Here is a 13,351-nt window from a genome sequence, read left to right as displayed (position 1 = left end):
TTTGGATTACCTCTTATGAAAAAAGGGTGACCAGGTCGGTAACTTCTTGCCTCCTTATAATTCTGTCTATTAGAAGTTGGAATAGGAAATGTATTTATTTTATCTTGTGGCAGTCTGGTTCACTTCCCTCCAGATAGTTTCTGTATCATGGTGTCCAATTTAGACCCAAACAAATAAGTCCCTTCAAAGGGTAACAATGAATCTGTTCTTTGAGCTGGCGTCCGCACTCCATGGTTTAAGCCACAGTGCCCTTCTAGCAGTCACTCCTGCCACCATGGTCTTTGCTGCCAACGAGACTGTATCCAAAGAGACTTCACATAGGTAATCAATACCTTTCTGCATTATTTCAATGCTTCTTAGTAGATACTGTTTGGAAATGTTTCCTCCAAATCTGTATGCAGATTTGTTGCCCATAATCTCAATGCCCCTGTCACTGAAGCCGTGGCCACACTAGCCTTTAGTGATGTTGCAGATGTTGAGTGTACCTTACGGAAGGCATTCTCCATTTTTATGTCCATCGCATCACAAAACGCCGCTCCGTCCTCTACCGGAATAGTGGTTTTCAACACAATTTCTGCCACTGCCCCATCCACCTTTGGAAATAGGCACCAATTTAGGAATTCCTTGTCCTTATACGGATACATCTTCTCTAAACTGTTAGTCGATCCAACTCTTATCCACATTCGACCACTCCTTGGTTATCATCTCTCTTACTACTTTATGTATCGGAAAAGCTCTGCTCTTCTTCGATCGGTCTTCAAACGGTGGGTTTTCATCAGAGGCACTCGGAACTTCTTTATAGTTCATCGCCTTATAAATGTTCCTTAACAAACTTTCTACAAGTTCTAAATTGAAAGCTCTAGGTTCTTCAATCTCTCCTGATTCCTCCCCAGAATCAACAATCTGGACTTCAAACTCCTCAGGGAGATACTCCTCCTCTTGGGAAAACCCTGCTAGAGTCCTACATCTTTTAGGATTCTGTATTTGCATAAATTCCTCTTTAGAGACAAAGGATTGCTTCATCCATTCCATTAAAAGTTTCAATACATCCGTTTGTTCATTCTGCTTGGCCACTTTAACCTGAGACTCCACACACTGTTCACAGAACGCTGACTTCTAAGCAGCATTAAACTTGTTATTGCAGGCCATGCATGTATAAAATAAGTATTTCTTCTTAGCCATCTTCTTTCTATGAATAGGTGATGAAGGCACACTACAAATAACCAAGAAACACCATCACTAACTAATCTTTGAAAATAAATAATCTAATGCCCATAAAAACAAAGGGCTTACCTCTCATGGGCATCATCAGGCTTACGGGAAGAAGGCAGCTCCACCCTGAGATCCAGGTAGCAAACTGCACAGACTGACAGTCATGCTAGCAAACACAGGTTTAAATATGGCGCCTTAACCCTATCCTTCCTGCTCATAGAGCTATCAGGATGGTCAAGTGGAACTAAAATCACCAGCCGGGTTTCCAGGGGACACTTTTAGTAAGCGCACCTGCTTCAGCGCTAGGCGGAAGTGAAGGCTTTCGCGCACTTCCGCCCCTTCTGCCGGAGACGCCGCAGCTGCAGCATGCTGTCCCCGCTGTCCCAGGCACTGATGGCCTCCAGACAGCTCTCTCTGCTCCACGACTGGCCACTGACCACCGGCTACGCCCGCCATGACGGTACACTACAGGTACGAGCATAACACCAAGAGATATTTCTGGCAGGTATTCTAGCATGTTAGGCAGGAATCCATTGACCACACTCCTCACTTACTCCTCTTCTCCCCAGGGAGCCACCCTACCAGCTCCTGCTGGAATAGAGGTAACCCTGCTAAAAACAAAGACCCCTACACTGCCTAACTGGCGGAGACAGGAAAAAAAGACAAAGAGGAGTGGGAGGAGGAGCCTGATATACCCAAGGTGGGCGGTCCCTGAAAAATGATCCTGTCTAAACTAGGAGATAAGATATACCAGTGTAATGGCTGCCATGGGGATCATAGGAGAAAAGGTCAATGTAAAAATATTTTTTAGTAATATGAGTTTCATTATCATTTTTATGTTTAGCTTACTGGCCGGTCATTAGCTATGTGTAATCATTGAAAGAATCTTTTTGTATATTTTATTCTCTTTTTTTTATATGGGTTAAAGTAAAAACATTTGCTTATGATATGTGTTGGCATGAATTAGCATATTCTATGCAGGATTTATAGCTCTGTCTCAACCTTGTTACTAGTTTTCTTTTGTTCTGGCCTCTTGGGATTGAGTAGTTCCATGAGACAGCTGCTTTAGTGTCTGTCCCATAAGCACTTTGAATATCCCCCCACCCCCTCTTTTAATTATCAGATTGTATGTGCTTGGTCAGAAAATATTATTAGGGCTGCTGTTTACCCATATTAGGGCCTAATTCTGAGTCACATGCAAAAGCACATCTATTGGAGATCATCTGCAACTTTACGCAAATGCCTCTACATGCTCTTTCCCATGTACAGCCCTGCATATGAATAAGCAGGGACTGAGATGCCCACTTTTAGCACCTAGGCATGCTGTAATACCGACTGGTTAAATAAACCTCCAGGTGTCTAAATGACTAAGGGGTGTATTCAATGTCAGGGGCACAGCTGTCGAGCTAGCACGACAGCCGTGTCCCTGTCCCGTTCTCGCTTTGCTCGACTGGAGCTCGGGAGTTGGGATTCAATGTCCCGGCCACCGAGCAGCCAGAAGGGGGCGTGGCCCCGAGCTGAGGCAGGAAATACCCCAGCTCCGGTCGGCAGCTCGACTATTTCCGGCTTTTCTCGGCAGAACGAGCCCGACAACTTCTGAAGTCGAGCTCGTTCTACCGAGAACCCCTGTTCAATGCTGTCGGGGAAGTCAGGAGATGGCTGCGGGAGCATGACAGCCATTGAATACCCCCCTAAATCCATGCAATGTGCATGGATTTGTATTGTGTAGCATAGTGGTTGTGCCTTATAGGAAATTTGATTTGAGTGATTTCGAACAGAGGTGTTTTAAAATGCTGCATGTTCCAGAGATCTAGAAGTAAAAAAAAAAAAAAAAAAAAAAAAGACACAAACATCATGTAAAACCAATACAAAGAAATGGGATATAAAAAGAGATGTTTTCTAAAAGGATAAAAGTTTCACCATATTTCAATACAGGAAATAACAGCATTTAATAAAAAAAAAAAGAAAAGTCTACGAATCTATAGCCATTAAATACAGTAATGTACATGTACTGTACCATGAGAGACAGAAGCACTTCAAATGACAGATTTGCAGGAACATAAACGTCTGCAGGGTACATGGTTACTCTTCATAAATTTAATTATACCTTTCTCTGCAATAACTGTTCCATAGAATGTGTTCTCTCTTCTGCAGAGTTTAAAAAAGGAACAGCCGAACGCACTGGAATCAGTAGCTGACAAATCTTTTCATGAATACTGGTCCAGTCGGCACGCTGGTGGTCATGGTCACTGGTGAAAAGTGGGAATCAACAATTCAGGGTTAAATTGTTTGCCTTGATATTCCTTTTCCACATGAATAAAAAAAAAAAAATTTTAAGTCAGCGTACAGCTCCACTGAAGAAGCGGTGTCAAGAGACAGACACAGAAGAAGCTGGTAAGTGTGGTCTCAAAACACCTGTACATTACAAACATATTAAGGCCTGCAAACATATTTAAAATTGGGCAAAACCACAAAAGTGACTTTTGTTGCAGCCTACTTTAAACAAACAGATATGTGAAGTAGTTTAAAAAAATAATAGGATCGTAGAATTTTTTTTTAATAATCCATGCTGACACTTCTAGGGCTTGTGACATATTCAACATCATCATTATCCTCATTCCAGTGGAGCCTAGGCCCCATGTGCCATCACTTCCCCAGCTTCAACTGCCACTGCCCTCCCACTGTGAAGGAACAGACCTTGGCATTCCACTACTTTCAGTCGCAAAAGGTGGTGTTTATGGTGCGCCAGACCAGCCAGCTGACCATATTGGGCAACTAATGCTTTGCAACTATAGAACAGTCAAACAAGGAAAGAGAAAGTACTATCTTTGTTTGGGGGCACACTGATAATTAAACGTTAAGTTTTAATTAAAATCATAAAAAAGTGATTCTGATATGACATAAGACATATATGACACATGTAACATATACACACGGAAAAAATTCTTATATATCCATGGTCCCCGTCTTACATGTTTTTTTTTCTAAGGGTTTAAATCACGTTCCCTGATCAATAAATATCAGTGAAATTAGGACACCTCTATATTGTGGGTGAGTTGCGAATATACTCAATTATATTGTCAATGTCTGATCCAAGAAGCTAGGTTTCAATATGTGACATTGATAAAAAAAAACACAGAGTACCCCTGGTATCAGTAGAAATAGGGAGACATTTCAGCAAACGAACAGTATAATTGTATTATTAGTTATTGTAGCACCACCTAGTGGTCTCAAAAATGCACTGATATGGTTTGCATTTATTCTAGAGAAAAAAGAACTAGTGAGGAGTAATAATAAATAGTGTAAGTTTAGAATTTGGGCGTTAAGTAGATAAAGATGTGTCAGTATATCCCTGCAGTGTGATTGTTTGCACGGCAACTGCTGCTGATTGTCGTTTAGTGGATTGGCTTTACCAATCCCCACAATTGAGCGGGTTTGATCCATGCGACAGTTGCAGATATGGATATGAAAAAGTGGGTTGCTCCTGTTCACGTTAGGGAAGAGACCCCCCCTGGTTGGCTGCCGCCCCTTGCAGGGAATTGTCACTTCAATCATGAATGGGTGTGCCCAGAAAGTGGTGATATAGCAGAGATTGGTTACACCTACAGACTCCTCAACATGCTGCTTTCTCCCATGTGCTGTCAGCATTGGTGGGCGATGAGCGATGCGTCTCGTCTCCAGTGTACCAGAAAAGTAGAATTTATTAGGAGACAGTACCATGCAATGGATTTTCTAATGAATGTGCAGGAGCAGTACATCTGTCAATGTGTGGCTACTTATACAATTCCACTGTAGTCTCCCAAATTTGCTTTCTATGAATGCATGGGACACTTCCCATATAATCTTCTGTTAACAGATATTAGATAGTGCAGTTTTTTTAAGATAAGAATATATTGGTTCCCCTCTAGGGGGATCTTACCACCTCCCAACAGGATAAACAGGTGCCATCATATACTCCTTGTTCATTAGGAAGTGCTAATGCTGAAAGCTCCCTCTGGGGCCTCCGAGGCTAGGAAACCCGGCAAATAGGTGTTCCTCGAATTTTTACAACCAGCCCCAGGCTCCAGGGCTGGGGCTGGTTCCCAAAATACAGGGGCAAAATGAGTAGGGGTCCCCGTATTTTAAGAACCAGCCCCAACCAGCCAGCAGGGTAATGCCACAGCCCAGGGGGGAGACTTTTTATACAAGTAGCCCCGGCCAAAGCATTCATCCCTACCGACCAGTCAGCCTGTCCAGGGGCCCTGGGGGAGTGTGGACCCCCCCCAATAAAGCCCCCCCCCCCTCCAGGACTTACCTGACCAGGCTGAAACCTGGTGCTGTCTCCGGTGACCCTGGGCTGATGATCTTGTGTAAAAAAAAAAAAAAAAGAATTATTGTTTAATACTGTGGAACAATGAGTCCCATCAAGCCTCCTCCGCATGCTGGGACTTGGAGAACCAAAAGTCCAGGATGCATTAAAGGTCCCGCTGGTATATATGGCCGCTATTACGAATGGATATGCCATCGGAGGTTTACAAAGCAGTCTGATTTGACGGCTTTCTAAATTACCCTCAGGAACACAATTTTGGGTAGTTTTGTACTAGCACGGCGCCCACGATAATTAGTCGCATGCCATACACCCGATGGCATGCGATGCGATTTTGACCCATATACGATACTAAATTGTATAAGCACCCCACGGGTCCTACGACCTTTTCATACCCCCACTATCCACGTCGGCGTTGAGTTGATTTTATAAAGTGGATACCAGTTAAGCCCGTAAGGGGATGCGGATACCTGTGAAGGTATCTGCGTCCGCTCGCCACGCTTCGGGCTCGGTGGCTCGCCACACTTTATGAAATCAACTCCACGCCGCGTGGATAGTGGGGGTATGAAAAGGTCGTAGGACGCGTACCACCGCCCCTCGTGGGCTCGCTGCTCTCGCCATGCTTCGGGTTCACGTTTATACTTGGGGGGTGGTGTGGGGGTGCATTTAAGCATTGTAAGCACCCATTAGGGTGCTTATACAATTGATAATCACATCCCATCGCATTGTATGCCATATACAATTTGAAAGTTGTATGACACTGTAAAACATCAGCCGATATCGCATCGCATCACATGCGATATGGTCTGCGATGTGATGGGTGCCGTGCTAGTACACAAGTACCCAATTTTGCATACGGCTGAAACAGCCGTATGCAGTCGTATTCAGAATACGAAATATCGTATTCTTAGTAAATTTCCCCCGTAGTGTCCAGAAACAGGCAGAGGAAGCAGGCCTCCTCCTTCCAATAATTTTTCACTATCTCCATTTTTCTTTGCGTTTCCATGACTAGGCTTTTGTCTGTTTGTCTTTTAATATATATATGTGAATGCGATAAGTTTGTTCACACCTTGAAAAAGAGGCAAAGTAGCCTCGAAACGTCGGTATTCGTGACACCTGCACTAAAGTTGTTTTTTGATCTCAAATCCGTGAGTGCCGCCCATTCTTCCTTCACCTCAGTATATATATATATATATATATATATATAGAAGAATCCAGTTTGTCCGGCACTCTGGATGATGGGGCAAATGCCGGGGTGCCTCCTTAGGTTATTGCTAGTATAGATTACCTCCTGGCCCAATTGGACCTAGTAGGGAGAAGCGGCACTCCACGGGCTTAAGACAAAGTTCTGGTTTATTCCAGGTTAAAACAACAAAATAGTACACATATCGTCAACGTTTCAAGACCTCGCGGTCTTTTCTTCAAGACTCGTACTGTGCAGTTAAAGTGATGCTGTGCTCACGAGCACAGCATCACTTTAACTGCACAGTACGAGTCTTGAAGAAAAGACCGCGAGGTCTTGAAACGTTGACGATATGTGTACTATTTTGTTGTTTTAACCTGGAATAAACCAGAACTTTGTCTTAAGCCCGTGGAGTGCCGCTTCTCCCTACTAGGTCCAATTGGGCCAGGAGGTAATCTATACTATATATATATATATATATATATATATATATATATATATATATATATATATATATATATATAGAGAAAGGGGTGTAGAGGTGCGCTCAAGAGGTAATATCACTAAATTGTAAAAATACAAAATTTATTTCGTACATTAAAAGGTTTAAAATACATAGGTCATGGTTGATTTACAGAAATTGTTGATGGTTTACAGAGATTATTGCAGGTGGTAACTCATAATGATTCCGTACAATGGTGTCGATTAGATCATGCGAGATATATATATAGCGTCAGGGGGGGTGTCCGGCACTCGTCGCACTCAGACGGTATATGCCCGGGTGCCTTCCTAGGTAGAGAGAAACTACCGCATGTATGGGGACAAACACAGGCGTCACTCCGGGGCTTAGGGTGAAAAAGCTTTACTGTGTGGCGGTCAACGCCGTTTCGGGTTTCCCCGTCGTCAGGACCAAAAATTTTGTGAATTTTGGTCCTGACGACGGGGAAACCCGAAACGGCGTTGACCGCCACACAGTAAAGCTTTTTCACCCTAAGCCCCGGAGTGACGCCTGTGTTTGTCCATATATATATATATATATATATATATATATATATATATATATATATATATATATATATATATATATATATTACTTGTTTCCTAGCACGGCCACAATCGCGGGCATCGGGTGTCATTTTTAGTGGTATACGACGCGACCGACGCGATGCCCCCGATTTTCCCATTGAAAACAGTCAAAATCGTGTCGGTCGCGTCGTATGCGGCTAAAAAAGGCTTAAATGGTGCAGACGCGATGCCCACGATTTCCCCATAGGAAACAATGTTAAATGGCTCAATGTACCCGCGATGCCCCCGATTTCCCATAGGGAACAATGTTAAATGCCTCAATTTCACCAAATCATCATAGGGAACAATGGGAAATGGGCCAGAAACCCCCAAAAACACCCCTGAACAGTGAAATGTCCCCCCAAAAGTCTTTTACGCCACCCCACGATCAACGCGAACCCGAAGCGTGGCGAGCCCGCGAGGGGCGGCGGTACGCGTCCTCCGACTTTTTCATACCCCCACTATCCACGTCGGCGTGGAGTTGAGAATAGAATAGTGTGGCGAGCGCAGCGAGCCACCGAGCCCGAAGCGTGGCGAGCCCCGCAGATACCTTCACAGGTAAACGCGTCCCTTCGCGGGCTTCACGGGTATCCGCTCGCCACGCTTCGGGCTCGGTGGCTCGCTGCGCTTGCCACACTATTCTATTCTTAACTCCACGCCGACGTGGATAGTGGGGGTATGAAAAGGTCGGAGGACGCGTACCGCCGCCGCTCGCCACGCTTTGGGTTCGCGTTGATCATGGGGTGGCGGAAAATACTTTTGGGGGGACATTTCACTGTTCAGGGGTGTTTTGGGGGGTTTCTGGCCCATTTACCATTGTTTCCTATGGGAAATCGGGGGCATCGCGGCTAAATTGAGGCATTTAACATTGTTCCCTATGGGGAAATCGCGGGCATCGCGTCGCGACCATCGCACCCGATTTTTTAGTGCATGCGATGGCCGCTATGCCCCCGATTTTCCCTTACGATGCCCACGATCATGATCGATGTGGTCGTGCTAGGAAACAAGTACTATATATATATATATATATATATATATATATATATATATATATATATATATATATATATATATATGCGCAATAAAGGAGAAATAAGTGCGCAATCAATTGAAAAACCTGAAAGCTGTGGGTTTTTTCCACACAATGAGGACAGATGTATAAAGTCCCAAAATTTCCAGTTTCTTTGCACCAAAGGAATCTCAATTGTCCTGGCAGCTCCCAAGCACCTGAATTTCACAGGTGTAGAAATCACTAAAAGAAGAGAGGAGAGCGCTCCATAGTGCAATATCGTAAAACTTTTATTTCTAACCCCTTCCTGACAGAGCCAGTTTTTGCGTTCCTGACAGAGCCCTTTTTTTCAAATCTGACATGTATCACTTAAGTGGGGATAACTTTTTTTTGCTTTTACTTATCCCAGTGATTTTGAGATTGTTTTTTCATGACACATTGTACTTCAAATTAGTGGTAAATTTGGGTCGATACAGTCTGTGTTTTTTTGTGAAAAATAACAAAATGTCGTGAAAAAATGGAAAATTTTGCAATTTGCAAAATGTTAAATTTTCTGCTTGTGAGACAAATAATCATACCACTCAAAATAGTTAATAACTAACATAGACCATATGTCTACTTTATGTTTCCATCATTATTTCAACTTCCTTTTAATTTTTTTGGACACTAGGAGGCTTACAATATGAATAGCAAATTCTCAAATTTTCACGAAAATTTCAAACACTGATTTTTTTAGGGACCAGTTCAGTTCTGATGTGACTTTGAGGGATTTGTATGTGAGACACCCCCATAAATGATACCATTTCAAAAACTGCACCCCTCACAGTATTCAAAACAGCATTTTGGAAGTTTGTTAACCCTTTAGGTGTTTCACAGGAATTAAAACAAAGTGTAGGTGAAATTTCAAAATTTCATTTTTTTTGCAGATTTGCAATTTTAATACATTTTTCTAAGGAACACAGTACATTTTACTAGAGAAATGTGACTAAAAATTGATTCCCCCAATTCTTTTGTTTTCATAAATATCCTATATGTGGCCCTAGTGTGCACGTTGGCCAAACCACAGGCTTCATAATAGAAGGAGCACCTACTTGATTTTGGAGCCTCCTTTTTATGAGATTATTTTTTAGGCACCATGTAGGTTTCTAGGCACCATAAGATGCTAAAATTTAGGAACCCCCCCACAAGTGACCCCATTTTGCAAACTACACCCCTCAGGGAATTCATCTAGGGGTATAGTGTACATTTCAAACCCCCAGGGGTTTCACCAATTGTGGTACAACTGGGCAGTGAAAATGAAAAATTAAATTTTTTACACAAAAATGCAGTTCTGGCTCAAAATTTTTCATTTTCAGAAGGTATGAAGGAGAAAAAGCACCCCAAAATCTGTGCCCCAATTTCTCCCGAGTACGGCAATGCCTCACATGTGACCAAAAAATACCATTTGGGTGCATGGCAGGACTCAGAAAGGAAGGAGTGATTTTTGGATTTTGCAGCTCAGATTCTGGTGGAATGTTGGTGGGTGCTATGTTGCATTAGCAAGACCCCCCAAGCACCAATACAGTGGAACCCCCCCACAAGTGACCCCATTTTGCAAACTACACCCCTCAGGGAATTCATCTAGGGGTATAGTGTACATTTCAAACCCCCAGGGGTTTCACCAATTTTGATACAACTGGGCAGTGAAAATGAAAAATTACATTTTTTTACACAAAAATGCAGTTCTGGCTCAAAATTTTTCATTTTCAGAAGGTATGAAGGAGAAAAAGCACCCCAAAATCTGTGCCCCAATTTCTCCCGAGTACGGCAATGCCTCACATGTGACCAAAAAATACCATTTGGGCGCATGGCAGGACTCAGAAGGGAAGGAGTGATTTTTGGATTTTGCAGCTCAGATTCTGGTGGAATTTTGGTGGGTGCTATGTCGCATTAGCAAGACCCCCCAAGCACCAATACAGTGGAACCCCCCCACAAGTGACCCCATTTTGCAAACTACACCCCTCAGGGAATTCATCTAGGGGTATAGTGTACATTTCAAACCCCCAGGGGTTTCACCAATTTTGATACAACTGGGCTGTGCAAATGCAAAATTACATTTTTTACACAAAAATGCAGTTCTGGCTCAAAATTTTTCATTTTCACAAGGAATGAAGGAGACAAAGCACCCCAAAATCTGTGCCCCAATTTCTCCCGAGTACGGCAATGCCTCACATGTGACCAAAAAATACCATTTGGGTGCATGGCAGGACTCAGAAAGGAAGGAGTGATTTTTGGATTTTGCAGCTCAGATTCTGGTGGAATGTTGGTGGGTGCCATGTTGCATTAGCAAGACCCCCCAAGCACCAATACAGTGGAACCCCCCCACAAGTGACCCCATTTTGCAAACTACACCCCTCAGGGAATTCATCTAGGGGTATAGTGTACATTTCAAACCCCCAGGGGTTTCACCAATTTTGATACAACTGGGCTGTGCAAATGCAAAATTACATTTTTTACACAAAAATGCAGTTCTGGCTCAAAATTTTTCATTTTCATAAGGTATGAAGGAGAAAAAGCACCCCAAAATCTGTGCCCCAATTTCTCCCGAGTATGGCAATGCCTCATATGTGACCAAAAAATACCAGTTGGGTGCATGGCAGGACTCAGAAGGGAAGGAGTGATTTTTGGTGGTGGAATGTTGGTGGGTGCTATGTCGCATTAGCAAGACCCCAAAGCACCAATACAGTGGAACCCCCCCACAAGTGACCCCATTTTGCAAACTACACCCCTCAGGGAATTCATCTAGGGGTATAGTGTACATTTCAAACCCCCAGGGGTTTCACCAATTTTGATACAACTGGGCAGTGAAAATGAAAAATTACATTTTTTACACAAAAATGCAGTTCTGGCTCAAAATTTTTCATTTTCAGAAGGTATGAAGGAGAAAAAGCACCCCAAAATCTGTGCCCCAATTTCTCCCGAGTACGGCAATGCCTCATGTGTGACCAAAAAGTGTCAGGACTCAGAAGGGAAGGAGTGATATTTGGATTTTGCAGCACAAATTCTGGTGGAATGTTGGTGGGTGCTATGTCGCATTAGCAAGACCCCCAAAGCACCAATACAGTGGAACCCCCCACAAGTGACCCCATTTTGCAAACTACACCCCTCAGGGAATTCATCTAGGGGTATAGTGTACATTTCAAACCCCCAGGGGTTTCACCAATTTTGATACAACTGGGCAGTGAAAATGAAAAATTACATTTTTTTACACAAAAATGCAGTTCTGGCTCAAAATTTTTCATTTTCATAAGGTATGAAGGAGAAAAAGCACCCCAAAATCTGTGCCCCAATTTCTCCCGAGTACGGCAATGCCACACATGTGACCAAAAAATACCAGTTGGGTGCATGGCAGGACTCAGAAGGGAAGGAGTGATTTTTGGATTTTGCGGCTCAGATTGGTGGAATGAATGGTGGGTGCTATGTGGCATTAGCAAGACCCCCGAAGCACGGTGAAATGATGAACCTAAAAATCCATAGATGTGTGGTATATTTTAAAACACTCCTTTATACATAGGCCGGGTTTGTCGGGGCAAGTGTCACACTGGAAAATAGTTTGCTTTCTTATTCCCTTTTTATAGCAAACTTTGCACCTTTTTTGTGTCCTGCCCTTTTTTCCAGTGGAGGGGATTTCATCAGGAAAATGCTGCCCTGGTACAATACGGGGGCCAGTACTAGAAGTACTGGGGCCCTCTGCCTGCTGGTTCCCAAATACTAGGCCCTTTATGACTTCCTCTTGAAAGTGCATAAATGTCCCCCTCTGGCCGGTAGAACGGAATAGCACGTAAGCGTTATACAGTGCCATCTGGATGATATACACGGCCAGCTTCTTGTACCAGATTTTTGTTTTCCGCAGGGGACTGTACGGCTTCAGTACCTGATCTGAAAGATCCACTCCGCCCATGTACCTATTGTAATCCAGGATACAATTAGGTTTTGAGGTGTGGGTACTGGTACCTCGTACAGGGACGGAGGTGGTACTGTCTCCGTGAATTGTTGTCAGTATAAGGACATCCCTCTTGTCCTTATATTTGACCAACAACATATTTTCGGTGCATATTCCCCTGCTTTCACCCCTTCTCATTACTTGGGCAATGTGCGTTTTTGGGAGGCCTCTTTGGTTCTTGCGCACAGTACCGCAAGCTGCTGTACCTCTTGAACCAAGGGCCTTAAACAGGGGGATGCTGGTGTAAAAGTTATCCACATAGAGGTGATAACCTTTATCCAGGAAGGGGTGCACTAAATCCCAGACAATTTTTCCACTAACACCTACGAGGGAGGGGGGGCATTCTGGCGGTTCAATTCTTGAATCCTTCCCTTCATATACCCTAAACCTGTGGGTGTACCCTGAGGTGCTTTCACACAGCTTATACATTTTTATGCCATACCTTGCCCTCTTACTGGGAAGGTACTGGCGGAATTTAACCCTTCCTTTAAAATGTATAAGGGACTCGTCTATGCAAATGAATTTATCTGGGATGTACATCTCTTCAAATTTGGCACTGAAATGATCAATGACCGGCCTGACTTTGAATAGCCG

The 13,351-nt window shown here is 43.4% G+C and overlaps 1 protein-coding gene and 1 long non-coding RNA gene across 3 annotated transcripts in view; one reads left to right on the top strand and one right to left on the bottom strand.

The window, feature by feature from the left end:
* Positions 1–13,351, top strand: part of LOC146042643 (uncharacterized) — a 447,704-nt gene that overhangs the window by 234,401 nt on the left and 199,952 nt on the right. The window lies entirely within an intron of this gene.
* ZMYND12 (zinc finger MYND-type containing 12) overlaps positions 1–13,351 on the bottom strand; it is a 333,883-nt gene that overhangs the window by 291,287 nt on the left and 29,245 nt on the right. For both annotated transcript variants that reach the window (XM_083162731.1, XM_083162730.1), the window contains exon 2: positions 3,320–3,461. In XM_083162731.1, the coding sequence (XP_083018857.1) occupies positions 3,320–3,461 (142 nt within the window). The remainder of the gene's footprint in view (positions 1–3,319; positions 3,462–13,351) is intronic.

The sequence above is a fragment of the Crinia signifera genome, chromosome 19 (genome assembly GCF_055691185.1).
Source record: "Crinia signifera chromosome 19, ASM5569118v1, whole genome shotgun sequence".
Classification (NCBI taxonomy): Eukaryota; Metazoa; Chordata; class Amphibia; order Anura; family Myobatrachidae; genus Crinia; species Crinia signifera.
The sequence above is the reverse complement of the archived record's forward strand: the minus strand, read 5'-3'. Positions and strand labels throughout refer to the sequence as shown.